This window comes from Sus scrofa, chromosome 18 (assembly GCF_000003025.6).
Source record: "Sus scrofa isolate TJ Tabasco breed Duroc chromosome 18, Sscrofa11.1, whole genome shotgun sequence".
Taxonomy (NCBI): Eukaryota; Metazoa; Chordata; class Mammalia; order Artiodactyla; family Suidae; genus Sus; species Sus scrofa.
The window spans coordinates 50466183-50493880 of NC_010460.4; the positions used below are offsets into that span (position 1 = coordinate 50466183).

General features: G+C 55.9%; 1 protein-coding gene and 1 long non-coding RNA gene across 4 annotated transcripts in view; one reads left to right on the forward strand and one right to left on the reverse strand.

Moving 5' to 3' along the window:
- On the forward strand, nucleotides 268-17338 carry MYO1G (myosin IG). Of its 3 annotated transcripts, none has more exons than XM_021079178.1 (22): nucleotides 269-569; nucleotides 2052-2260; nucleotides 2473-2566; nucleotides 3270-3435; nucleotides 3695-3748; nucleotides 4948-5043; nucleotides 5301-5420; nucleotides 6022-6246; nucleotides 6350-6495; nucleotides 6931-7045; nucleotides 7212-7382; nucleotides 7572-7642; nucleotides 9245-9319; nucleotides 9523-9655; nucleotides 10449-10615; nucleotides 10852-11059; nucleotides 13432-13655; nucleotides 14224-14368; nucleotides 15220-15324; nucleotides 15522-15635; nucleotides 16841-16995; nucleotides 17085-17338. In XM_021079178.1, the coding sequence occupies exons 1-22, from the start codon at nucleotides 475-477 to the stop codon at nucleotides 17239-17241; spliced, it is 3045 nt and encodes a 1014-aa protein (XP_020934837.1). In that variant the 5' UTR covers nucleotides 269-474; the 3' UTR covers nucleotides 17242-17338. The 3 variants fall into 3 exon arrangements, with proteins under 3 accessions (XP_020934838.1, XP_020934837.1, XP_020934840.1); XM_021079181.1 differs by having other exon boundaries at nucleotides 382-569; nucleotides 1234-2260; nucleotides 17085-17336; XM_021079179.1 differs by lacking the exon at nucleotides 4948-5043 and having other exon boundaries at nucleotides 268-569; nucleotides 17085-17336.
- LOC106506854 overlaps nucleotides 13020-27698 on the reverse strand; it is a 30631-nt gene continuing 15952 nt past the window's right edge. Inside the window, exons 3-5 of the long non-coding RNA XR_002340473.1 lie at nucleotides 18744-19110; nucleotides 13528-15093; nucleotides 13020-13363 (exon numbers count right to left, since the gene is read on the reverse strand). This is a non-coding gene — a long non-coding RNA (uncharacterized LOC106506854). The remainder of the gene's footprint in view (nucleotides 13364-13527; nucleotides 15094-18743; nucleotides 19111-27698) is intronic.

Consider the following 27698-nt stretch of genomic DNA (forward strand, 5'->3'; position numbering starts at 1 on the left):
CCTAAAATCCACCTCGTGTTGAGGTCTGAGAGTTTACAGACACGGGGCTTTGCAGCCACGACTGCGTCAAGAAATCTCTCCTTACAGGTCCCACAGGTGACTCAGGTGTGGCCGGCGGGCCCCCCAGAGCCCACTGCTGGGGGAGAGGATGAGCTCACAGAGGGTCGGAGTTTCCCAAAGACGGCGAGCAGGAACCGTCCAGAGCATCAGCACCTCAACCGCCTCGACCGTTAGGCACGCCCTGAGGGGAACCAGGAAGCAGGGGTCAGAGCCCCTGGGGAGGGGACGGCAAGTGGAGAGGACAACCCCTCCCCGGGGCCAAAAGAACCCACTTCCTACTTCACCACACCGCTGGGGCGGCAGGCAGGGAGGGCTGTGGGCAGAGAGGGCTGGGCCGGGGCAAGAGCACCCCTCCCCTCCGCCCCTCTGCACAGGAAAGTCAGGCAACCTGGCCTGGGTGCCTCTGCCGGCAGGATGGAGGACGAGGAAGGCCCCGAGTGTGGCAAGCCCGACTTTGTGCTCTTGGACCAAGTGACCATGGAGGATTTCATGGAGAACCTGAAACGCAGGTAAGCCCAGGACACGGGCTCCCCGTCTCCCCCTCCCCACCACAGGTCTCCATCCATCAGCCCACCGTCTGGGTGATCGCTGGGGGACATCAGGGCAGGAAGGACTGTCCCCTCAGGGCCAGGGCAGCCAGCCAGTGCTGGAGCGGGCTCCCCAGAACTGTGCCTCCCCAAAATCCCAGGCGCCTCGGACCCCTCCTCCTGGCAGGTGCCAGGCACCCAGACCGGGTAGACGCTCCCCCCTCCCTTGTGGGGCTGTGCTGAGCCCTGAGAGCTCCCAGGGAAGTGGCCAGGTCCCGCTCTGGGGTGCAAGTGGACAAGTTGAGATGACACTTTCGGGGGGGGGCACGTGCGGTGCTTTGGGGTGTGGCTGGTAGAAGTGACATGGGACCCCATTTGCCAGAAGGTGGAGGGCAGGCTGGGGAAGAGGTGGTGACATAGGGCCGCACCAGGAGCTGGCTTCATCTCTGCACAGCCAGGGGAAGCAGAAGGCAGCCTGCTGTGTGGAGCTTGGGGACTGGTCCCACTGAGCCCAGATTGTGGGAGTCAGGCAGCACTGGCCCTGGACCAAGGCCACGGCTGTGGGATGGAGAGGAGAGTCAGACAGGAAATGAGCTTCTCTTTTGTATGGTGCACAGAACCAAGCATGATTCCCCTTCATTCTTAGGAACTAGCTTCTGGGACAGTAGCACCACCTGCATATTAACCATGAAACATTGAGCCCCAGGCGGCACAGCTCGCAGATGGGACAGTGTCTCCAGCAGGGGTCTCGGGCAGTCGTCGAGAAAGGGTGGAGGGAGCCAAGCTGGGGAACTCGCGTGTCAGAGGCGGCGGGGGAAGAGGAAGCCCGGACAGGCCGTCAGGGCAGGGCGGTCGGGACACCACGGGAGCCGGCGGGCCAGTGCTCCTCCCTGGGGCAAGAGAGGGCTGGACGCCGGCACCCGGGCCGGTGATCAGGTTCCTGGAGGCAAGGCCTGAGAGGTCTGGGGAGGTGCCGGGGAGGGTGGAGGCGCTGCAGCCGCAAGCCGGGTGTCAGCCCTGCTCCGGGTCCCTGCTGCCTGGGTGGGGCCGGGCGGGGTTGGCTTCTGCTTCTGGGTCCCCGCCCAGGTCTCGAGACGGAAACAGCCGAGGCCCCTCCCTCCGCTTCCCACCCCCACCTCCTCCCAGTGCCCCAGCCCATCCCCCACACCGCCGTCTGGGCCGGGGCCGTGGGCAAGTCAGTCCATTAATAAAATGGGTAGGCATGATTCTTGGAAGGTCAGGACCCTCGTGGACAGCAGCTTGGATCCCAACGCTACACTGCCGTGGGAGGTGGGGCATCCAGCAAGTGGGCACCGGGAAGACTCCCCGCCCCCTTCTCTGCTCTCAGCCCTGGGGGTGGGCCTCCCCTCCCCCCAGGGGCCCAGCACGTGGGTCCCAGGCCCCAGGACCTAGGTGTGTGTCCCCGAGGCCCTGAGCGCTGAGGACTGGCCCTGCCTGTGCCAGGTTCCAGAAGGGGCGCATCTACACCTATATTGGCGAGGTGCTGGTGTCCGTGAATCCCTACCAGGAGCTGCCCCTGTACGGGCCCGAGGCTATCGCCAAGTACCAGGGCCGAGAGCTCTACGAGCGGCCGCCCCACCTGTACGCCGTGGCCAACGCCGCCTACAGGGCGATGAAGCGTCGGTCCAGGGACACCTGCATTGTTATCTCAGGTACCTGCCCCGCCGCCAGGGGCCCAGGCGCGGGCTCCCAGCCTCCCCCGGGCTCCAGAGCGCAGGGTCTTCGTTTGTCAATGATGAGGAGGTGACTGGAGCACCTGGGAGTCCGGGGGGTGGGGGGGGCAGGGAGCTGGATAAAGGGAAGCGGCCAAAACTTCTGACTGTCCGGCTGTCCAAAAACTTCTGACTGTCCATCTGTCCGGCAGGGGAGAGTGGGGCAGGGAAGACAGAAGCCAGCAAGCACATCATGCAGTACATCGCTGCCGTCACCAATCCCAGCCAGAGGGCCGAGGTGGAGAGGTGAGGACCTGGCGGGGGCAGTGGGCTCAGGTCTCATGCCTGGTGGGGGAGCAGGAGGCGTCTTGGACCCCAGCTCAGGCCAAGCTCAGCGGGCTCCTCTGTCAGCAAGGCTCCAGGTGACCCACAGCCTGGACCTCTCGACCCAGGGAGAGGCGAGGCCCGGCGTAGGTACCCTTCCTCTGGGGATAGAAAGCAGGTGAGGGGCAGAGCGCCCGCAGTGGGGAGGCTGGCCAGCTGGTCAGAAGGGCTCAGGATGCCAGACCACCTGCCTGCCATCTGCTCACCCGTGGGGATTTGTAGGAGCAGCTTCCTGTGTGGGAGCCCCGGCTCAGGTGGGATAAAGTGGGGTTCGGGGCAGGGGTGGGGTGGGAACCGCGATGGAAGTTCCCCAGGACACAAGGCTGGCAGCGTCCACTCCTGGGGCTGGAGGTCAATGGTGAGCAGCTAGACACAGCTCTTCACTGCAGGCCGCGGCTTTGATCTGGGAAGGGAGGGCCTGTGCCTGCCCAGGCTCAGGCTTTACACCACATCATGCCTGACAGGGGACTCTTGCAGCGTCTCAGAATCAAGGGCCGTTCCACAGCCTGCCGGGGGGCCCCCTCTCCTTGTGTGATGGGGAAGCCTCAGGTGCGATGCTGGACCAGGGCTCAGTCCGCATTGTGAGGTCTTTGCATTATAGCCCCGGCCCCTCTGCCCCACACAGGGTCAAGAACGTGCTGCTCAAGTCCACCTGCGTGCTGGAGGCCTTCGGCAATGCTCGAACCAATCGCAACCACAACTCCAGCCGCTTCGGCAAGTACATGGACATCAACTTTGATTTCAAAGGAGACCCCGTCGGGGGACACATCCACAGCTACCTGCTGGAGAAGGTGAGCTCTGCTGCTGAGGCTCCGGGCAGGTGGGGGGCCAGGCAGCGCTCCCCAGCCATGCTGACCCTCCCGGGACTTGCAGGCACCCCGGGGGCAAGAACATACCTTCCCTGAAGTCCCAGGTTTGAAAGGGGGGGCTCCCGCTGTGGCCAGGTCTGCCACCACCCGCCTACCTGCACTGCCCTGGGGGCTCTAGGGCAGGTACCCTGGACTGGGGGTCAGTACCCAGGCATGGGTCCAGCTGCCCCTCTCTCCTCAGTCTCGGGTCCTCAAGCAGCACGTGGGCGAAAGGAACTTCCACTCCTTCTACCAGGTGAGCCGAAGCAGGCGGGAGGGACCCGCCTGGAAGCCCTTCTCATTGCCCCACTCGGTTCCCTCCCTGCCCCCTCTCTGTGCCTCCCCCTGTGCCATCCCCCATCCCCCATTCACACCAGGACCGGAACTCCCTGGAATTGGCTGTGCGTACACCTCATCTGACCCTGACACGGGGTCTCCCTGGGCTCAGGCAGTGTCTACACCACGTCTGACCCCAGAAATAGCATTACCCGGACACTAGTGGTGTCCACACCGAGTAAGACCCACTAAGATGGGGTCTCTCTGGACTCAGGTGGTGTCTACACTGTGTCTGACCACGGAAGTGGGTTCTCCCAGGACACAGGCGTATCTACATCATCTGACCATTCCTCACTGACTCTCTGAGGAACTCTCTGAACATTGGTGGTCTACACTGTTTCTGACCCATGGAATTAACTTCACATTGGTTATGGGCAATGTCTACACCCTGTTGACCACTGAAGTGGGAACCCCACGGACATATACATGTGTCTGATGCAATGAGATGAGATCCAGGACTCAGCTGGTGTCTACATTGTGTCTGAACACAGAACTAAGATTCTCCTGGACATTGCTGGTGTCTACACTGTTTCAGTCCAACTGTGGTGGGATCTCCCTGGACTCAGGTTGTGGCTGCACCCTGTCTGACCCACTAAGGGGGACTCTTCTTGGATATGGGCAGTGTCTGCACCCTGCCTGACCATGGGCTCTGCATCTCACTGAAGTGGGATCTGCCTGGATATTGGCGGTGTCTACACCAGAGTCCAACCTACTGAGGTGGGATCTCCTTGGACTTGGGTGGCATCTACATTCTTCCTGACTCCCTGAAGTGGGATCTCCCTGGATATGAGTGGGGTCTACCTTGGCCCCTCTGAAGTGGGTCTCTGTGGACTCAGGTGGTATCTACATAGTGTCTGACCACTGAAGTGGACAGGGGGGTGTCTACACTGTGTCTGACAATGAAGTGGGGTCTCCCTGGACTCTGGTATTGTCTACTCCATGTCTGACCTAGAAGTGGCTTCTCCTGGACCCAGGCAGTGTCCACACTGTCACTGTGCTGACGCACAGCATGTGTTGGTCGGGTCAGCAGTGGTTGAAGGATGTGTCTGTTTGTCCTGTGTACGTCGGTGGGGTCTTTGGAGCTCAGGGGCCTAACGGAGGGGTGTCGGGGTCCTCCAGGTGCTGCGGGGCTGTGAGGACGAGGAGCTGCAAGAACTGCACCTGCAGAGAAACCCTGCCCTGTATAATTTCACCCGCCAGGGAGCGGGGCTCAGTGTGAGTGGGGGTAGGGAGCCTAGGCCCCAAACACGCCTAATCCCAGCGCCCTGGTGCTGGTGACCAGGGGCTTCAGCAGGCCCTAGGATGGTGTGACTAGTTCAGCAGGACTGGTGGGGCCCTGATTCAGCAGGCTGGCAGTGTTGGAGGAAGGGTGGCTCAATGTGGGGACGGGGTGCTATGGCTGAGCACGCGTGCTGGGACAGAGGAATCCAGGCTCAGTGTGGCCCTGGGAAGCTGAGCCCCTTCTCCCCCAGGTCTTGGACAGCGACGAGAAGAGCCACTACCAGGCAGTGATGGAGGCCATGCGGGTGATCGGCTTCAGTCCCGAGGAGGTGGCCTCTGTGCGCCGGATCCTGGCTGCCATCCTGCACCTGGTGAGCTTGGCCGTGAGGGCTCTGCGGCCACTTCCTCATGTGGTGCCCGCGTGGGCGCCTGCCCAAGAGAAGACTGGCCTCTGACAACGCAGCCACGTAACCGGCCCACTCCTTGCTCTGCTGAAAGCGAGTCGCTCTGGCTGTGGGTTCCCTCAAGGCCGGGCCCTGAGCCGCGGGCTCTGCATGCCCGGAGCATGCGTGGTCCGTGTCTAGATTAGCTCATACTGAGCGGGCAAGGGCAGTCTGGACTTAGTGAAGCTGAACATCGTGCAGACATGGCTCTTGCTTCTGTCATTTAAGAGCTGGGTGGCTTTGGGCAGGTGACTCAGCATCTCTGGGCCTCTGTTCTCTCTGCGGAAGTATGAGGAATAGGCGGCACGCAGCTGGCTGCAGCAGGATGCGGTGGCATCCTTCCCATGACATTCCGGGGGGGAAGCCTCTGGTGTGTTCCTGGAACTGCTTCCGTATCTCCGGTTGTGTATGTGGCAGAAGCCAGCCTTTGCTATACCCTGTCCCTGCCCTCCCTTCCTTCTCCCCCAGCAAAGTCACGCGGGCTCCCCAAGACACAGGGCCTGACGCTTCACGGTTCCCCCATCACCAGGGAAACATTGAGTTCGTGGAGCTGGAGGAGGGCGGTCAGGAGCAGGGGCGCCTGGCGGTGACTGAGGAGGTGCTGGTGGACCACGTGGCTGAGCTGACTGCCACACCCCGGGAGATGGTGCTGCGCTGCCTGCTGGCTCGCACTGTGGCCTCGGGAGGCAGGGACCTCATTGAGAAGGGCCACACTGCAGCCGAGGCCAGCTACGCCCGGGACGCCTGTGCCAAGGTACTCTGGGGGTGGGTGGTGATGGCGGGGAACCCAAGAGGCCTTCCTGGAGGAGACAAGGCCAGAGGCAGTCAGAAGCAGCTGGCTCCTGGCCTCTGCCCAGGCAGTGTACCAGCGACTCTTTGAGTGGGTGGTGGACCGGATCAACGGTGTCATGGAACCCCGGGGCCGGGACCCCCGGCGCGATGGCAAGGACACGGTCATCGGCGTGCTGGACATCTACGGCTTCGAGGTGTTCCCTGTCAACAGGTGGGCAGTCCAGCCACCACATCATACACTCTGGTCACCCCAGCCTCCAGGACCGTCTCAGTCCTGGGGAGCTTGGCTGTGCTGGGGAGCAGAATGTCTGGCATTTGGCGCAGTTGGTCCCTTGCCCCAGGCTGGCAGCCTCAGCTATGCCACCATCCAGTGGCTCCCAGAAAGGCAAGATCTCAGGTCACTCCCGCTTGCTGAGATGCCCAAATCCGCTCTAAGGCGTGTGTGCTGGACTTTGGGGCAGCAGGTAAAGGAGCAGCCCAGAGAGGGAGATGCACCCCCAGAGTGAGGCCGCCAGGGCGCCTGGCTCCAGAGCCATTAGGGGAACTTCAGGGGATCTAGCTGGGGGGAAGCCTCCAGCCCTCATGGAGCAAAAGCCCTAAGGTGGGTGGGCAAGGCATGACTCTGAACAGCCCATCCATGCCCCAGCTTCGAGCAGTTCTGCATCAATTACTGCAACGAGAAGCTGCAGCAGCTCTTCATCCAGCTCATCCTGAAGCAGGAGCAGGAGGAATACGAGAGGGAGGGCATCGCCTGGCAGAGCGTGAGTGCCCAGGCCATTCTCGCACACTGCAAACCCCAGAGGGAGAAGCGTGGTACTGGGCGGGAGGATGTGCAGGGGAGGGCTGGGCGGAGTGGGCGCTGGGCAGAAATGTGGGGCAGAGGCTGGCCGACCGGGCTCAGGAGCTGCCCTGCTTGCCCTGCGGCAGGTGGAGTATTTCAACAACGCCACCATTGTGGAGCTGGTGGAGCGGCCGCACCGGGGCATTCTGGCCGTGCTGGACGAGGCGTGCAGCACCGCGGGCCCCATCACCGACAGGATCTTCTTGCAGACCCTAGACACGCACCACCGCCACCACCCACACTACACCAGCCGCCAGGTGCACCTCTGCCCCAGGCGGTCGCCCCCCCACCCCACCCCCGCTGGTCCCAGCTCTGGCAGGTGCCCCACATGCTCCTTGTCTGGGGTGGGGAGCTTGCTGATGGCTCGGCCTCCTCTGCAGGACTGTCTCCCCCTCTTCTCTCCCACACCTTCGGTGTCTTTACTCTGGCCTGTCCCCTGCCCACAGCTCTGCCCCACAGACAAGACCATGGAGTTTGGCCGAGACTTCCGGATCAAGCACTATGCAGGAGATGTCACGTAAGCAGCCCCTCCCACCACCCTGAGTGTCTGGTCTTCCCATCAGCCCCTTCCCCTTTTTTCTTTCCTGTCTTTTGAGGGTCGTGCCCATGGCAACACTGAAGTTCCCAGGCTAGGGGTCCAATCAGAGCTGTAGCTGCCGGCCTACACCACAGCCACAGCAACGCCAGATCCCAGCCGCATCTGCAGTCTACACTGAAGCTCACAGCAATGCTAGATCCTTAGCCCACTGAGCAGGGCCAGGGATCAAAACCAAGTCATCATGGGTACTACTCGGGTTCGTTACCACTGAGCCACAGCCAGAACTCCCCTTCCCCTTTTTAAGACACTGAAAATATGCCCTTCACCAGATTCACCAGTGAAAGGCGTGAAATGGGGCTTTTAAGATAGCAGTTCTCGGATTCTCATTGTGACTCAGCAGGTTAAGAACCCAGCTAGTGGAGTTCCCGTCGTGGCTCAGTGGTTAACGAATCCGACTAGGAACCATGAGGTTGCGGGTTCGGTCCCTGCCCTTGCTCAGTGGGTTAAGGATCCAGCGTTGCCGTGAGCTGTGGTGTAGGTCGCAGACGCGGCTCAGATCCCGCGTTGCTGTGGCTCTGGCGTAGGCCGGTGGCTACAGCTCCGATTGGACCCCTAGCCTGGGAACCTCCATAGGCCACGGTGGGGCCCTAGAAAAAACCAAAAAAAAAAAAAAAAAAAAAAAAAGATACAGCACCAGTTGTATCATAGAATTTTCTGGGGAGCTGTAAAAAAAGACACATTTCTGGGGGAGAGGCTGGAGATTCCAAGGTGCAGCCAGGGCAGGACCTCTCCTCCTAGCCCAGGATCCATTTTTGTCACCCTCTGAGCAAGGCCTGCACGTGGAGGTGCGGGCGGGTGACGAGGGACAGAGGAGGAGAGGCTGTGTTTCTAACCAGCTTCCAAGCCAGGTGGACACTGTGACGCCTCAGGCCACTCACTGAGTGCCAAGACCCTGGGTGTCCTCCAGAAATCGCCGTGACTCTTTCCTTTTCCTTTTTTTGGCTGCCCCTCAGCATATGGAAGTTCCCAGGCCAGGGATCAGATCCAAGCTGCAGTTGTGACCTACGCCACAGCTTCAGCAATGCTGACTCCTTGAGCCCACTGTGCAGGGCCGGGGATTGAACCTGCACCCCGATCCATTGCACCACTGCGGGAACTTCTGAAACGTAGATTTTGGTGCTGTTTTCTAGCAGTCAGAGGTCGGGACGATGAATCTGAGGCTCTCAGTGCCACAGGCGCAAAACAGACCAACACCTCCGGAGTGCCTGGTTGTAACTGCAATCGCTAGTATTTACGGAATTTCAGTAGGCACGGTTCCGAGCGTATGATGTCTGTTGAGGCACAGAGAGTTTAAGTAACTTTCCCAGGTCACACAGCCTGTATGTGCTAGAGCCAGGATTCAGTGATGGGACAGAGCCGTGAGCATAAGCACTTGGCTCATCTGTCAAGAGAAGAAACTTGTGAGGGAACAGGTCTTGTGTGACAAGAAGGAAAGCAGGCAGGGGAGGGGGAGGAAGGAGGGAGGCTGGCCAGGTGGGAGGGGGCGCGCCCCTTGCCTCCTCACTGGCCCTGGCCCCCCAGGTACTCGGTGGAGGGCTTCATTGACAAGAACAGAGACTCCCTCTTCCAGGACTTCAAGCGGCTGCTGTACAACAGGTGAGCTGGCTCTCTGGGCATGCATGTGGATGCCAGAGGGCCAGGGCCCTGGGGCTTTGGCTGGAAGGGCCTTCAGACGCTCCAGTCTGACCCTCTTGGGCAGCCTGAGGTTCAACGCTGAGGCCTTGACGCTTACACGTGGCCGAGCTGGTGTGCGAGCTGTCCTCCTGGAGGGCAGCTGGGCATGCAGCCTGTGTCCACAGCTCGGATCCCACTCTGCGGGCCATGTGGCCGGACGGGCAGCAGGATATCACAGAGGTGACTAAGCGCCCCCTGACGGCCGGCACGCTCTTCAAGAACTCCATGGTGGCCCTGGTGGAAAACCTGGCCTCCAAGGTACAGTCCCCACCCCTGCCCTCACCCTGGATCCTTCCAGAGCCTTCTGTCTCCTGGATGTCAAGCTGGGCCCCCGACACCTCCGTACATCATGGGGAGGGAGGGTGTTCATTTCCCATCTGCTGTGAGTCGTACGCCCTCCAGTGGGGAGGGACCTGCCACTGCACAGGTTAAGATGCCCTGGGCAGAGCGGAGGATTATGTAAACACAGGGTCCCAGCAGCCTTCCCCTGGCCCTGTTGGCCCCTTGGGGGTGGGCTGGGAGGGACTTTGCTCAGAGTTTGGGTTGATCCAGCTTTGGTCCTGCCTGGAGCCGGGATGAGCTTCTGGAAGCTGGGGCCACAGGGACAGGAAAGAGGCACTCGTTTCTTGTGGAGCTTGGGGCCCAAAGACAGAGGGGGCAGTGGGAAGATGCCAGGGCTGGCTTCACAGCAGAATATCCAGACCCTCAGCCCGGCCCCTGGGAGGGTGAGCGGAAGGGCTGATGGGGCTCGCTGCTGCCTTTTCGGACTTGGTCCTGGGCCCAGCCTCCTGCCCACACTGGGCACTGGGCTCCTAGGTCCCATTCTGCCCTCCATCCTCTCATCCCCCAGCTCCTCCTGGCACCACGTTCTCTGCCTGCCCTTGGTCTCTTGGCCTCCCCCTCTCGCTGGGAGAGCCTCTTCTCCATGCAGATGGCGGGTCGCAGGGGAGCGAGGGAGACGGCAGGCCTGAGCTCACTTGCTGTCTGTCACCTGCCTGGTGACCCTGGGGCTGTGACACTGGCCTCTCCACGTGCCCTCTGTCCCTTACAGGAGCCCTTCTATGTCCGCTGCATCAAGCCCAATGAGGATAAGGTGGCTGAGAAGCTGGACGAGGGCCACTGTCGCCACCAGGTCGCATACCTGGGGCTGCTGGAGAATGTACGGGTCCGTAGGGCTGGCTTCGCTTCCCGCCAGCCCTATCCGCGTTTCCTGCTCAGGTACGGCCCCTCTCCGCCGTGGGCGTTTGCTTGAGGAGCTCCAGCCGCAGCCAAGAGCTTTTCAGATGTCAGTGCTGCTGACCTTGGGGCACTGACAGTCATCAGGCCACCTGATGCGCGGGCTGGGGTGGGCGTGGTGGGAGTGCGCGTGGCGCGAGGAGGGAGCGGGCCGTGGGCGGGGCGGTGCCACGCGCTCCCCTGCGTCCAGCGCCCACGACCCGGTCCTGCTGTGACAGGTACAAGATGACCTGTGAGTACACGTGGCCAAACCACCTGCTGGGCTCCGATAAGGCGGCCGTGGGCGCCCTCCTGGAGCAGCACGGGCTGCAGGGGGACGTGGCCTTTGGCCATAGCAAGCTCTTCATCCGTTCGCCCCGGACGCTGGTCACACTGGAGCAGAGCCGGGCATGTCTCATCCCCATCATCGTGCTGCTGCTGCAGAAGGTGCGGGGCTGGACGCCCGTCACGGAGGGGGTGGGGGATGGCAAGGAGAGCGTTGTGCGCTTTCCCGGTGGGGGAGGGGAGAGACGGATGGGGACCACCGGGAGTTAGGGGACCGTGCGGGCACACTGACGGGACCAAAGGCACACTTCCAAGTATGGGGGGTTGCTGCTCACAGGTGACAAACCAAGATTGAAACAGACTTAAGCAAAACGGGTGAATGTTGTTCAGGTCGCTGCCATCCTGTGGCCGCCAGCCTCAGGCCCAGCTGCTCAAAACAAGATATTAGGGAATCTGGCTTCCTTCTTTCCTTCCTCTTACCCCCCCTTCTTTTAGTCTATTTATCCTGAGAGATTTCAGACCTGGAAAGTGTCCAGGCTGGTATATACTAAATCCCCACACTCCCACTGGCCTGCATCAACCATTCAGACATTACGCCTTTTTTTTTTTTTTTTTTTTTTGCCTTTTTTCTTTTTAGGGCAGCACCTGTGGCATATGGAGGTTCCCAGGCTAGGGGTCGAATCAGAGCTGTAGCCGCCGGCCTACACCACAGCCACAGCAACTCGGGATCCGAGCCGCATCTGCAACCTACACCACAGTTCACGGCAATGCCAGATTCTTAACCCGCTGAGCAAGGCCAGGGATCGAACCTGCGTCCTCATGGATACTAGTCGGGTTCATTAACCACTGAGCCACGATGGAAACTCCAAAGACACCACACTTCTATCCCAGTTATTTTGAAGCAAATCATTTCATTTATAATCATTTCAGTATGTATTTTCAAAAGATAAGGATTCTCCCACCTCTTCTCATAACTTTTTATTCATTTATTATTTATTTATTTATTTTAGCTTTTTTTTCTTTTTTTTTTTTTTTTTGCCATTTCTTGGGCCGCTTCCACGGCATATGGAGGTTCCCAGGCTAGGGGTCGAATCGGAGCTGTAGCTGCCAGCCTATGCCAGAGCCACAGCAACGTGGGATCCGAGCTGCATCTGCAACCTACCCCATAGCTCACGGCAACGCCAGATCATTAATCCACTGAGCAAGGGCAGGGATCGAACCTGCAACCTCATGGTTCCTAGTCGGATTCGTTAACCACTGAGCCATGACGGGAACTCCTATTTTAGCTTTTTACGGCCATACTCGTGGCATATGGAAGTTCCCAGGCTAGGGGCCGAATCAGAGCTGCAGCTGCCGGCCTACACCACAGCTCACGGCAACGCCGGATCCCTGACTCGCTAAGTGAGGCCAGGGATCGAACCCGAATTATCATGGATACTAATTGGATTCGTTTCTACTGAGCCAAGTTGGGAACTCCCAACTTTTTAACATTTCAAACCTACAGAAAAGTGGAAGGACTCATACAATGATTACTCTTCACCTGGATTGCTACAACTGTGTGCTCCCCCAACCCTGTCTCTGTCTCTCTGTCTTCGTGTCTTTATCTTGCTCTCTCCACTCCCACATAAGAGACTCATATATGCATGTATTTGCATTTTCTCCTGAACTCTGTAGAGTCATGACTCCCAAATTCTCCCAAAGCACAAGGACATTCACCTTATAACCGCCCTGACATCAGCACACTCCAGAAACCCAACGCTGATCAAACGTAATCTACAAATCTGAATATCTAATATGCAAGCCAAACTCAAATATCTGAAAATGTCCCGCTATTACCTATTATATCTTTTAAAAACCCAGGATTCAGAGTTCCCATTTGTGGCTCAGTGGGTTAAGAACCCAACATAGTGTCCATGAGGATGCAGATTTGACCCCTGGCCTTGTTCAGTGGGTTAAGAATCCGGCTTTGCCACAAGCGGCAGCATAGGTCTTGGATGCAGCTTGGATCCCGAGTTGCTGTGGTGTAGACTGGCAGCTGCAGCTCTGATTGGATCACTGGCCTGGAAACTTCCATATGCCACAGGTGCAGCCCTAAAAACAAAAGAAGACAAAAACCAAGTCAATCAGTGAGGACACACCGCATTTCATTTTTACTTCTGCTATCTCCTCTAACACACAGGGGTTGTTTTTAAGAGCGTGGCCCATACCATCGCAGAAACGGGACTTAGAGAGTTCACACTGACTCGTTGCTGTTCTGTCCAGTCTGTGATCCCACGGCTGGGGAATCGTGTCTTCAGTCTGCTCAAGTCAGGGTCCACACATCGCAGTCAAGGGCGACATCACTTAAGTCTGCTCTAATCTCTGCTGGGTCTGCCGGGCTGCTTGCCTCCTAGGGTCTCCAGTTGCCTCAGGGCCTCTGAGTTTCGATGGTTACATTCTTGGGGTGCCGCTCCATTTCAAGGTCTCCTAGGGTGAGGGAGGCGGGGCCTGCAGGGCCTGACAGAGGGCTGCTCCCCCCTCCCCACCCCCCCCAGGCATGGCGAGGCACCCTGGCCAGGCGGTATTGCCGGCGACTGCGGGCTGTCTACACCATCATGCGTTGGTTCCGGAGGCATAAGGTGCGTGCTCACCTGACAGAGCTGCAGCGGCAATTCCAGACTGCACGGCAGCCCCCGCACTATGGCCGTGACCTCGTCTGGCCGCAGCCCCCCGCCGTGCTGCAGCCTTTCCAAGACATCTGCCAGGCCCTCTTCTGCAGGTACTCGCCCTCTGCCACCACCCCCTCGCTCCTTCCCACGCGGCTAGAGCCCACGGAACCCTGGAACCAAGTCATCAGAACTCCCTGGTGCCAGCTAGGAGACACATGGTCCCGTTGCATAAGCAGGAAAACGGGGCTGCGTGGATCAGCTGACTGCCCACACCCCACAGCTGGTGGCAGATTCCTAATGACCCCAGCACGCTGCTGGACATTGGAGGGATGCAGGCCTCTGTTTCCTTGCTAGAGGCCTGCGGGGAAGGTGGCGGGTCAGAGACAGAGGTGGAGGAAACCGCAACTGAGCAGGGCTCTGAAGGCTCAGTAGGAGTTCTCGAGGAGAAGAGCTGAAGGGCAACCAGCGTGCTCAGGGCAGGAGAGGCCACCTGCCACTGAGAGCAGGGAGGGTGGGTCACAGAGGGTGGCCAGTGCCAGGCCGAGGGGCTTGGCCTTCTCCTGTGGGGGAAGGGACATGAGAAGGCATTAATGTGTGTCTGGGGGAGAGGGCAGAACCAGGAGGGGGGAAGGGTGAGGCCTGCACGGGGGTCCATCTAACCAACCTGGCCCCCTCCAGGTGGCGGGCCCGGCAGCTGGTAAAGAATATTCCCCCTTCAGACATGGCTCAGATCAAGGCCAAGGTGGCCGCCATGGCGGCCCTGCAGGAGCTACGGCAGGACTGGGGCTGCCGGCGGGCCTGGGCCCGGGACTACTTGTCCTCCGTAAGTGCCTGGGCTGTGGGGGCTGGGTGCCAAGGAGGGGCTCGAGACAGAGACCTCCCCCTGTGTCCTTAGCTGTCCTCTCCCTGGGCCTGGCTGTCCGGTGGGCTGTACCTCTCTTTTCCACCTCTCGCTCTGAAGGTTAAGGGTTAGTCACCCAGACCCAGCTGGCCTGGCCTTTACCAAGCACCTCCCTCTCTGCTCCACTCCTACGCCCCTTCCTGTGTTCTCGGGTCAACAGCCCCCCTTCTTAGGCACAGCCTTCACGGCACCCCATGCCATGGCTCCCCTTGGCTCACACGGGTACTGTGAGTAGGCTCCTGGCCTGGTTCTACAGGGCATGAAGCCTCAGGGGAGCGAGGTTTGCCCAGGTGGGTGGCTTGGCATGGAAGAGCCAGGTCCCGGCTGGCCCATTCCATCTTAGCATCTGTCCAGGCCTGAGAACCAGAGCCGGTGGGTGGGTGTGGAGGGCTGCAGGGGTCTGTGCGGTGGGCCCTCGGTGAACCCAGCGTGGTGGGTGGACCCACTGGGAGGCTGGCGCATGGCTTGATGGGACTTTCTGAAGTCAAAGATAGCTGTGCTAAGTAGAAATTAATCTGACTAGGAACCATAAGGTTGCAGGTCAATTCCTGGCCTCGCTCAGTGGGTTAAGGATCTGGCATTGCCGTGAGCTGTGGTGTAGGTCAGCAGCTGTAGCTCTGATTAGACCCCCCGCCGCGGGTGCGGCCCTAAAAAAAAGCAAAAAGAAAAAAATAAAGAAAAAGGTAGCTGTGCCAGTTTCCCAGGGGTCCCTGTCAGTCACTATCAAGCATGGTCCCAAGACCCCATCCCAAGCAGTCCCCATCTGTCCTCAGGCCACAGACAACCCCACAGCCTCAGGCCTGTTTGCTCAGCGACTGAAGACGCTTAGGGAGAAGGATGGCTTTGGGGCTGTGCTCTTCTCCAGCCACGTCCGAAAGGTGAGCAGCACATGCAGGGGTGCGGGGCGTGTGGCAGCCCTGGCCCAGCTGAGAGCCTCCACGGCTGCTCCCGAAACTCTGAAAACGACCAACCCGGTCAGTGGGAAGGTAGCCCCAGGGAGGGGAGGCCACCAGCCACACCTGCTGAGGAGCCCACGGGGGCCAGGCAAGTGGTCCTGAAAGCACCTGTCCCGCAGGTGAATCGCTTCAACAAGAGCCGGGACCGGGCACTGCTGCTCACAGACCGGCACCTCTACAAGCTGGAGCCAGGCCGGCAGTACCGCGTGATGCGGACCGTGCCCCTGGATGCGGTGAGCCCTGTGGGGGGTGGAGGCGTTCCTGGGGCTTCGGTTACCCGGTGGTCCTGCCGGGCACTGCCGTCTCCTCCCCTCACGTCTGCCTGGGATGGCCTGGGCTTTCTAGAATTCAGCATCAGCTCAGGATGGTAGCCTCGCCCCACCCCTACTGAACAGCCTGCGGAGGCTTTTCATTGCTCAGGGGTGTCGGTCCCAAACCCTCACCCTCATTTTCCCCGCCCCTTCCTGCTCCACTCTTTGCAGAGCCAAATGCCAAATGGGCCCTCTTCCCCACATCTGCACCTGCCCGGGGGTCTCCCCCACCACCCAGACCACACGGGCCTGGCTGCGGCATGTGGCATGTAGCTGCCACCTGTAGGACCCTGTCCCCTCTCTCTCACCCCTCTGCCCCGGAGTTGCAGCTCATATTCGCAGAGGACAAGGGGCAACCCAGGTCAGAGATGGATGCTGAGGGTCTCTATAATTGGCAAGGTGGGGGACCATCTGGTACGGTGGCCACAGCCAGGTGGCTATTTACATGCAATGAGGGAGAGTTCCCATTGTGGCTCAGCAGTAAGGAATTAACCAGTATCCATGAGGACTCAGGTTCAATCCCTGGCCTCGCTCAGTGGATTAAGGATCTGGCATTGCTGCGGGCTGTGGTGTAGGTCACAGACATGGCTCAGATCTGGTGTTGCTGCAGCTGTGGTGTAGGCTGGTAGCTGTAGCTCCAATTCAGCCCCCAGCCTGGGATCTTCCATATGCTGCAGGTGCAGCCCTATAAAGCAAAACAAGAAAAAAGAAAAGCAATGAAAAAGAAAGAAAACCTGGAGTTCCCACTGGGGAGCAATGGGATCAGGAGCATCTTGGCAGCACTAGGACACAGGTTCAATCCCCAGCTGGGCACAATGGATTAAGGATCCAGTGTTGCTGCACCTGCGGCTTAGGTGGCAACTGTGGCTCAGATCTAGTCCCTGGCCCAGGAACCTCATATGCCACAGGGCAGGAAAGAAAGAAAGAGAGACAGAAAGAAAGGAAGAGAGGGAGGGAGGGAGGAATAGAGGAAGGAAGGAAACGAAACTGAAAAGGCCAGCTGCTCAGTGGCGCCAGCACTTTTAGGTGCTGGGTGGGGAGAGATTGGTGGGGCCTGGGCAGATGCTGGGTGCGGGGTGGGGGGAGGCCCTGGGGCACCCCTGACGCTGAGGCCCCCCCATCCCCAGGTGACCGGGCTGAGCGTGACCAGCGGGCGGGACCAGCTGGTGGTGGTGCACTCGCGGGGCTACGACGACCTGGTGGTGTGTCTGCACCGCTCCCGGCCACCGCTGGACAACCGCGTCGGGGAGCTGGTGGGCGTGCTGGCCTCGCACTGCCAAGGGTGAGGGGCGCGGGGGGCGCGGGGGGCTGCGGGGCCGCGGGGTCCTGCCGCCCTGACCCTGACCTCCCTCCCGGCTCTGCTCGCTCCAGGGAGGGACGGCCCCTGGAGGTGCGGGTCTCCGACTGCATCCCCCTGACCCAGCGCGGGGCGCGGCGCCTGGTCTCCGTGGAGCCCAGGCCGGAGCAGCCAGAGCCGGATTTCCGCTGCAGCCGCGGCGCCTTCACCCTCCTGTGGCCGAGCTGCTGAGCTGGCGCGGCTCCACCCGGGGCGGAGGGGTTTCCAGCGGCGCCCACGCCGGGCGAGCTGGCAGCGGCGCTGTGCAATAAAATGTTCTGTGTCGGTGCTTGGCGTGCGCTTGTGTCCGTGGGGGAACGGTCTCCGGCCGCTGCCAACTTGGCAGATGTCACCCCAGTGTCCTCCGCTGACCCCTGCATCCAAGACTACACTTTTTTTTTTTTTTTTTTTTGTCTTTTTCATCTAGCACCGCCCCCGCGGCATATGGAGGTTCCCAGGCTAGGGGTGAATTGGGGCTGTAGCCGCCGGTCTACACCACAGCCACAGTGGGATCCAAGCCGCGTCTGCGACCCACACCACAGCTCACAGCAACGCCGGATCCTTAACCCACTGAGCGAGGCCAGGGATGGAACCCACAACCTCATGGTTCCTAGTTGCGTTCGTTAACCACTGTGCCACGACGGGAACTCCCCGTTTGTGGGTTTATACTGACCCACAGCCAGGGTCTCTGTCTCCCTCCAGGGCGCCATTGTTCCCAGTGGGCCACTGAGAAAGCTTGGGGGTCTCAGCGCATACACTAGGGGCACAGAGCAGCCCCGCTGGCTGACTAGGGCTACACACTGTCCCAGATGCTGTGTTGGTGTTGGGTATGCGGGTCACTGGGAACCCTACCTCTGGACCAGTAGCCAGGAACTTCCAGAGTCTGAGAGCCCTTCTTTGTGTCTGGGCTTCTCTAGAAAGCCAACCAGAGTTCCCGCCATGGCTCAGCAGTTACAAACCCACCTAGGAACCATGAGGAAGAGGGTTTGATCCCCCGCCTTGCTCAGTGGGTTAAGGATCCGGCGCTGCCATGAGATGTAGTGTGGGTTGCCAACTAGGCGCTGATCCCGCATGGCTGTGGCCGTGGCTGTGGCTGTGGCTGTGGTCGTGGCTGGCAGCTGCAGCTCCAATTCCAGCCCTAGCCTGGGAACTTTCATTTGCCACAAGTGTGGCCCTAAAAAGAAAAAAAAAAAAATGCTCTGGCCCCTTTCACGCGTTGGCCCTTTATGATTGCTGTGGGTGTGGCCTGTCAGAGCCTGTCAGCACCTCCTGCTTCCTCTCCAAATTCTCCCATGTTTCATGTTTCTTATTTCTCAGAAGCTCAGCTGCCTGGCTGAGAAGAGAAGGGCTCAGCGAGGGAGTGAAAACTTCACGGAGCCCAAGGCAGGACACTGCACACACCACCTGGCAATATTTGGGGGTCCAGCCCTGCTGGGGACCACTCCAAGCTCAGGGCCCAGAGCCAAACACAGTTTGTCCAAAGGAAGAAAGGTCGCAGCTGCCAGGCAGGTTCTCGCACCTGCAGGATTCTGAGATCCAGTCCGAGGGGTAGGGGTGACGTGCTAGGAAGAGAAAGGCTCTCTCTTGGGCTCCAACCTTGTATCCTGCAATTCACATATATTACTTTACTTGACATGTAAAACCCACTACGTGCCACCATGCTAAGCGCTTGGCAGTATCTCCTCACCCCCTACCTGTGAGGTGGATGCTCCCTTTATCTTCCACTGCTGCAGGTGCAGGAACCGAGGTTCCGTGACTTGCTGGGGCCACCCAGCTGCTGAGCAGGACAGAGCCAGGGACAGACAGGCACACAGGCCCCATGCCACATCAATGCAGAGCCCCCTGTAAGTAGGGGACTCCCTTTGCCAACAGAGATTGCTGTCTTGAGCGTTGGCATGGGATGGCTGGCTCTCAAGGAACAGGACCTCAATCAGAGTCCAGCTCCATTCCTGTGTCCCCTCCCGTGGATGTCCACACCTGTGCAGGCTTCGTCCTGTGGTCTGGGCTGGCCTTGGGTGTGGCTTTAATCAGGAGGTGGGGCCACGTGAAAGAGGAGAGGCCCTGAGGGAGAGGGAGAAAGAGACAGGTTAAGGGAATGGAGAGCCATCCCACCAGCAAGACCAGTAGATTTCGAGTAGAATCTTCAAGCAATAAAATGGTTGTTACAGAGTTCCCTGGTGGCTCAGTGGGTTAAGGATCTGGCATTGTCACTGCTGTGGCTCTGGTTGCTGCAGTGGCATGGGTTTGATCTCTGGCCTGGGAATTTCTGTGTGCCTCAAGTGCGGCCAAAAAAAAAAAGTTTATTTTCAGCCACTAAATTTAGTGGTGATTTTTAAAAATTTTTATGACAACACCTGAGCATATGGAGATTCCTGGGCCAGGGACTGAATCCAAGCCACAGCTGCAACTACACTGCAGCTGCAGCAACACCAGATGCTTTAACCCACAGCTCCAAACCTGAAACCTCTGCAGGCACCAGAGCCGCTGCAGTTGGATTCTTGGGTTTTGTTTGTTTGCTTTTGCTTTTTAGGGCCATACTTGCTGTATATGGAAGTTCCCCAGCCAGGGGTCAGATCAGAGCTGCAGCTGCTGGCCTACACCACAGCCACAACAACACCAGATCCAAGCCGAGTCTGTGACCTACACCACAGCTCACAGCAACATCGGATCCTTATCACACTGATCACGGCCAGGGGTCGAACCCGAATCCTCACAGAGATTATGTCGGGTTCTTAAGCGGCTGAGCCACAACCAGAGTGCTTGAGCTTCTACTTTTTACTTAGGGGTGGAAAAAAACACCCTTATGAGCTACAAAAGGTTAGAATATTCTAGAAGCCAAATCCAAACAAGCAGACCATCTGTTCTGTTTAAATCTTCACTGAGCTGAGCCCACATTGTTCCAGAGAAGAGTGCTGCACGTGGGGAGAGAGCAGGAAACACAAGGTCCCCACCTCGGTGGGGTGCAGTAGCATCCGCAACCCCACTTCCCACCCACCCTCCATCCCTCCATCCCTCCATCCCTCCATCCTCCGTTTACAAGACTCGAAAACATGCCACCAAGCAATCAGCACATTTTCCAAGTGACTAAAGCAGGGCAGAAGCTCCTGACTTTCCTCTGCTGTCAGCCAGGCTGGATTCCTCCCCAAAGCAGGGAGAACCGCATCTGCTGCCACGACCCCAGGTTAAGCAGAGGGACCAGGGCTGCTGAGTGGGGCTTGGTCTCAACAGCAGGCTGGGCGTGGAGGTGACACGCCAGGGCAAGGAGCAGCCCCTGCGTCTGAAAACCCTGCGAGGGTCAGGAATGAGCCTGCTGCTGGGACAGGAACGAGGATGGAGTTAGAGGCCAGAGAGTGGAGGCCGGGGAGGCCAAGCTGCCAGAGTGAACAGGACCTTCCTTGTGGCTGTTCAGTTTCAGGTCGTGTCTGGAAACAAGTAAACGTTCATAGGAGAGGAGTGGTCTTCCTAGAGTCTTGGAAAGAAGAGTTTAAGTGATAAGCATCTACAAGATTCAAATAAAAGTCCCACGGTTTGATGGGTTGGTTAAAAAAAGAAAGTGACAAGCATCTGGCATCCTGCTCCTGATCACCATCAGTTGGGCCTGAGCCTCTCCACCGAGGACTGTCCTCTGCCTCCCCTCGAGGCCCTGGCCCCGGTCTGCTCACCAGGCGAATCCACGGGAGTGCTTTTGTGGCATGTCACGGGCCCCCCTGAGTTAAGTGCTGGAGCCCATCCCATCAGCAGAAGGGCTTCACCCCCCAGGATGCACGCTGGCTGCCCTGAATCCCTCAAGCCTCAGTGCTCACAGGGCTGCACCCAAGGGAGGAGGGGGCTTGTCCTCCTCGCAGCCCGTTTTCAGGGAGGAAATCTTTCCCAGAAACCCCCAGCCAGGGTCAGAGCTTGTGCCAGCGCCTGAGCTTATTGCTGGCTGGGAAGATGGCATGTGCTTGACCGGGGTGGAAAGACACAAAGATCAACCGATGAGGATGGCAGAGGCGTGTGTCCAGAGCTGGCTGTGGTGAGGGAGTCACCCCATCCCTTGGTCTGGCAGAGACTCAGGGCTGGCAGGGGAGTAGGAGGGCTTCCTGGAGGAGTACAGGGCTCAGGGGTGCCCTGAAGGGGGCTGTGGGCCTGGGGGAGCCAGAGGCGCCCTCGCCAGAAGGGGGCGTCCCACGTGATCGGTTGGGGGAGCGTGTCTGGCTTTCTCTGGTTGGTCCTGAGTTGGAAGAAGGGACAGAACTTGGGGAAGCAGCAGTCAGTTATTGACCAAGTCCTGGCCGTTTGGAGTCGCTTGTAACAGGGGCTGTTGTGTGGCTTCCTGGGTTGTCCCTAGAGACAGCAGGCTGGCTCTTCCCTCAAGTGTGACTTACAGCCTCTGGCTTCCTGGGCGGGGTGCTGTAGCTTGTAGGTCAGAGGTCTGTTTTGATAAACAGTCTGGCCATTGTGTGTTCAGTCTCTCATTGGCCGGGACTAATCGGCATCCACTCCCCTAGGGGGGACCCCTGCCCCAAGCCCAAGGGGTGTCATCTGAACACAGTCATCAAGAAAGTGGGACGCTGGGTCCTAGCGACAGTCTCATGACACTTCCAATCACTGGAAAAATGGAACCCAGTAAATTAAAGACCAGTGATTTGATTTATACATTCACCTGTTAGATTTTGGTTAGTAGGAGTCGGTCCCCAAAACTCAGGTCAGCTCTGGGTGCACTCTGGCAGAACTCCAGCAAAGATCATACCAGGATCTGATAATGGGACCAAAGGGTCAGAAAGGGCGCCTTCCTGGAAAGGATGCCAATTTCTCTGAAAACCATCACGTGGCTTCTGGTTAGAATTTCAACATTACAGCCGCTTTGGGGGAAAAGTGTCTATCAGACAGCACGGTTCTTTTAATTTTATCATATAGTGGAATATAAATATAGTGAGAGAGTTGAGCTGGACTGTTTATGACCGCTCAGCTGAGGACTAAAGTCAGAGTTAAGTTTCCTGTTGAAATAGTATTAGGTTTAAGGATAAATTTAGAGCTGGAGCTGGAACTGGGCTTGGGGTTAAGTTAGCATTAGGGCTGGAGTTTGTCTCAGCTATATAGCTAGGGCTCCATTTAGGATCAAGTTTAGGGTTTACAGAGAGCCATGGGATTTTTTTGGCTTTGGTTTTTGGCCATGCCTGGGGCATATGGAAGTTTCTGGGGCAGGAATCAGAGAGTTGTTGTTATAGTTAACGATTGGGTTAGGGCTGAATCTTGCTAGACTTCATATTGGGGTCAAGAATTGAAGTAGGGGGAGTTCCCGTAGTGACTCAGTAGAAACGAAACTGACTAGCATCCATGAGGATGCAGGTTCAATCCCTGGACTCTCTCAGTGGGTTAAGGATCTGGGGTTGCCATGAGCTGTAGTGTAGGTTGCAGACGTGGCTCTGATCTGATGTTGCTGTGGTGTAGGCCAGAGGCTACAGCTCTGATTTGACCCCTAGCCTGGGAACTTCCATATGCCGAGGGTGCAGCCCTAAAAGGACAAAAAAAAAAAAAAAAAAAAAAAAAAAAAAAAAAGAATAGAAGTAGGGCTTGGTGATCCTGTTAGGGTTAAATTTTAGGGTTAGGGTGAAGGTTAAGGATAGTTTTAGGTCTGAGGGTTAGGATTAGATTAAGCTCAGGTTAGGGTGAACGTGGCAGTGTGCTTGGACTGCTATTAAGAAAATACTGCAGACGGGGCAGCTCAAATGACAGACATTGATATCTCACAGGTCTAGGGCTGTTAAGTCTGAGATCAAGGCGCTTGGCCATCTGGTTTCCTGGGAGGGCCTCCTCCTGGCTTGCAGATGGCACCTTCATGCTGCACCTCACATGACCTATCCATGTGGAGAGCACAAGCTCTGGAGTCTCGCTCTTTTTTCTTTTTCGGCCGCCCTGTGACATATGGAGTTCCCAGGTCAGGGATCAGATCCAAGCTGCACTTGAGACCTACACCACAGCTGTGGCAATGCCAGATCCTTAACCCACTGTGCCAGACCAAGGATCAAGCCCTCCTCCCAGAGCTGCAGAGATGCTACCAATCCCATTGCACCATAGAGGAAACTGCTGGTGTCTCTTCCTCTTCTTCTTCTTTTTTTTTTTTTTTTTTTGTCTTTTTAGGGCAGCACCCATGGCATATGGAAGTTCCCAGGCTAGGGGTCAAATCGGAGCTGCAGCTACCAGCCTACACCACAGCCACAGCAATACCAGATCCAAGCCACGTCTGAGACCTATACCACAGCTCATGGCAACGCCGGATCCTTAACCCACTGAGCAGGGCCAGGGATCGAACCTCCCTCCCAGAGCTGCAGAGATGCTGCCAATCCCATCGCACCATGGTGGGAACTCTTGGTGACTCTTCCTCTTCCTTTTTTTTTTTTCCAGGGTGGCACCCATGGCATATGGAGCTCCCAGGCTAGGGGTCTAATTGGAGCTACAGCTGCTAGCCGACGCCACAGCCACAGCAACACCAGATCTGAGCCACATCTGCAAACTACACCATAGGTCACAGCAATGCCAAATCCTCAACCCACTGAGAGGGGCCAGGGATTGAGTCCCCCTCCTCATGGACACGAGTTGCATTCATTTCCACTGCACATGACAGGAAGTCCAGAAAACATTATCTTGATGGGGGGTGGGGATGGACTGGGGGTTTGGGATCAGCATATGCACACTGAGGTGTACGGAATGATTGGCCACCAAAGACCTACTATACAGCACAGAGAACTCTACCCAATATTCTGTGATCCTCTATGCGGGAAAAGAATCTGAAAGAGAAGGGATGTGTGTACATGCATAACTGACTCACTTTGTTGTACAGCAGAAATTATCACAACTTTGTAAATCAACTACTTCGATAAAACTTTACAAATGAAAAACAAAGCAAAACTTATCTTGAGCCTAAATCATACCCTTGACAAGCAGCTATGCCAATAAGCCTACAGAGGGTGGGCCCAGAATTTGGCCTCCCCAGGCACATTTCTCTGCACCCCTGAACAGAGCAGGGACCAAGGGACAGTGATGGGATTCCACAATAATAACTTTAAAAAAAAACAAACCTGGAGTTCCCGTTGTGACTCAGTGGTTAACGAACCCGACAAGGAACTATGAGGTTGAGGGTTCGATCCATGACCTCGCTTGAATAAGGATCGAATAAGGATCTGGCATTGCCATGAGCTGTGGTGTAGGTCACAGATGAGGCTCGGATCCCGTGTTGTTGTGGCTGTGGCTTAGGCCAGCGGCTACAGGTCCGATTCAATCCCCAGCCTGGGAAACTCCATATGCCACCAGTGTAGCCCTAAAAAGCAAAAAAAAAAAAAAAAAAAAAAAAAGCTTCCAACAAACAAAAGACCAGGGCCAGACGGCTTCAGGGTGAATTCTATCAAACATTTAGAGAAGAGCTAACACCTCTCCTTCCATTCCAAAAAAATGCAGAGGAAGGAACACTCCCAAACTCATTATATGAGGTCACCATCACCCTGATACCAAAACCAGACAAAGATACCAAAAAAAAAGAAAATCACAGGCCAATATCACTGATGAACATAGATGCAAAAATCCTCAACAAAATACTAGCAAACCAAATCCAACAATACATTAAAAGGATTGTACGTCATGATCAAGTGGGCTTTATCCCAGGGATGCAAGGGTTCTTCAACACCTGCAAATAAATCAGTGTGATACACCACATTAACAAACTGAAGAATAAAAAACCATATGATCCTCTCAATAGATGCAGGAAAAGCTTTTGACAAAATCCAACACGCATTTCTGATAAAAACCCTCCATAAAGTGGGTATGGAGGGAACCTACCTCAACATAATAAAGGCCACATAAGACAAATCCACACCTAACATCATTCTCAATGGAGAAAAGCTGAAAGAATTCCCACTGAGATCAGGAATAAGACAAGGATGTCTGCTCTCACCATTACTATTCAACATAGTTTCAGAAGTCTTAGCCATGGCAATCTGAGAAGAAAAAGAAATAAAAGGAATTCAAATTGGAAAGGAAAAAGCAAAACCATCACTGTCTGCAGATGACATGATACTACACCTAGAAAATCCTAAAGACGCTACCAGAAAACTGTTAGAGCTCATTAATGAATTTGGCAAAATCACAGGATACCAAATTAGTACATAGAAATCAACTGCATTTCTATATACTAACAATGAAAGATCAGAAAGAGAAATTAGGGAAACAATCCCATTTGCCACTGCATCAAAAAGAATAAAATACTTGGGAATAAACCTATCGAAGGAGACAAAAGACCTGTTCTCTGAAAACTATAAGACGCTGATGAAAGAAATCAAAGATGACACAAACAGAGGGAAGGACATACCATGTTCTTGGATTGGAAGGATCAACATTATCAAAATGACTATATTACTCAAGGCAATCTACAGAGTCAATGCAATCCCTATCAAATTGCCAAGGACATTTTTCACAGAACTAGAACAAAATATTTTAAAGTTTGTTTGGAAGCACAGAAGATCCAGAGCCATCCTGAGAAAGAAAAATGGAGCTGGAGGAACAAAGCTCCCTGACTTAGACTATACTACAAAGCTACAGTCATCAAAACCATATTGTGCTGGCACAAAGACAGAAATATAGATCAGTGGAGCAGGATAGAAAGCCCAGAATTAAACCCATGTATCTACACTCAACTAATCTATGACAAAGGAGGCAAAAACATACAGTGGAGAAAAGACAGCATCTTCAATAAATGGCATTGGGATAAGTGGTCAGCTACATGTAAAAGAATGAAATTTTAACACTTCCTAACACCATACACAAAAATAAACTCAAAAGGATCAAAGACCTAAATATAGGACTGGATACTATAGAACTCTTAGAGCTAACATAGGCTGAACACTCTCTGACATAAACCACAGCCAATATCCTCTCAGATCCACCTCCTAGAGTAATGTCAATGAAAACAACAATAAGCAAATGGGACCTAATTAAACTTAAACGTTTCTGCACAGCAAAGGAAACCCTAAACAAGACGAAAAGACAACCCACAGAATGGGAGAAAATATTTGCAAATGAAGTGAGTGACAAGAGAGTAATCTCCAAAATTAATAAACACCTCCTGCAGCTCAATACCAAAAAAAACAAACAACTCCATCAAAAAAAGGGGCAGAAGATCTAAACAGACAGCTCCCCAAAGAGGACATACAGATGGCCAAAAAACACATGAAAAGATGTTCAACATCACTCATGATTAGAGAAATGCAAATCAAAACTACTATGTGGTGCCACCTTACACTGGCCAGAATGGCTGCTATCAAAAAGTCTACAAACAATAAATGCTGGAGAGGGTATGGATAAAAGGGAACCCTATTACACTGTTGGTGGGAATGTAAATTGGTGCAACCACTGTGGAAAACAGTATGGTGATTCTGCAGAAAACTAAAAATAGAAATACTATTTGATCCAGCAATCCTACTCCTGGGCATCCAACAAGAGAAAACCATGACTTGAAAAGATACATGTATTCCAATGTTCATTGCAGCACTAGATGCAATAGCTAAGACATGGAAACAACCTAAATGTCCATCGACAGAGGAGTGGATAAGGAAGATATGGTACATATACACAATGGAATATTACTCAGCCATTAAAAGGAAAGAGGCAATTGCAGCAACATGGATGGACCTAGAAATTATCATGCTAAGTGAAGTTAGTCAGTGAGACACCAACATCATATGCTATCACTTACATGTGGAATCTAAAAAAAGGACACAATGAACTTCTTTGCAGAACAGATACTGACTCACAGACTTTGAAAAACTTAGGGTTTCCAAAGGAAACAGGCTGAGGGGTGAGGAGATAGGCTGGGCGTTTGGGATGGAAATGCTATAAAACTGGGTTGAGATGATTGTCGTACAACCATAAATGGGATAAAATTCATTGAGTTAAAAAAGAAGCATATGTGACAAGTAAAATAAATAAAATTAATATCACATTTTACCTTGGGGTGTATTGTCTTTGACACCCAGTGTGTGTCTTTCACTGCCCGCACATCTGTTTGGACTCGCCTCACTGCCAGTGCTCAGAGCCCTGTGGCTGGTAGCACAGCTCAGCTCAAGAGCTCTGGAGGCCAACAAACCACTGAGGACCAACCAGGGAGGGGACTCAAGAACTCAGAGAAAGGCGGCGCGGCAGAGGATGCTGCCCGGGAGGAGGAGCGCCGCGCAAGGTGCATCCGCCGGCCACCAGGGGGCGGGGGCGCTCTGCTAACCTCCCGGGTTACGGGGTTTTTTTGGTTTGGTTTCATGTTATATTTTTATTTTTGTTTTTTCCTGCTCAGCTCGCACTGGATTCAACTCTATGGTGCAACTCTGGCCGGGAGTGGGGACGTTTATGCAAATACTCTGGTGGCATCTCCACCCAGAAAAAGAAAACAAAACCAAAAAACCCAGCCCTCCGGGGGTGGTCTGCCCCCTCTGAACTCCCCTTCTTAAAGTTGAGGCCCTTGCTAGAAGGCCACGCTCAGCAGGGGACCTATCAGAAGGCCACGATCAGTGGGAGGCCAAAGGCATTGGTGGGACAAATGACTGATTCTTATCAAAGGCACTGGCGGGATGAATGAATGATTCTCAGTTGCACTGAGTGAATGATTCTCCTGCTCCGTCCTCCAC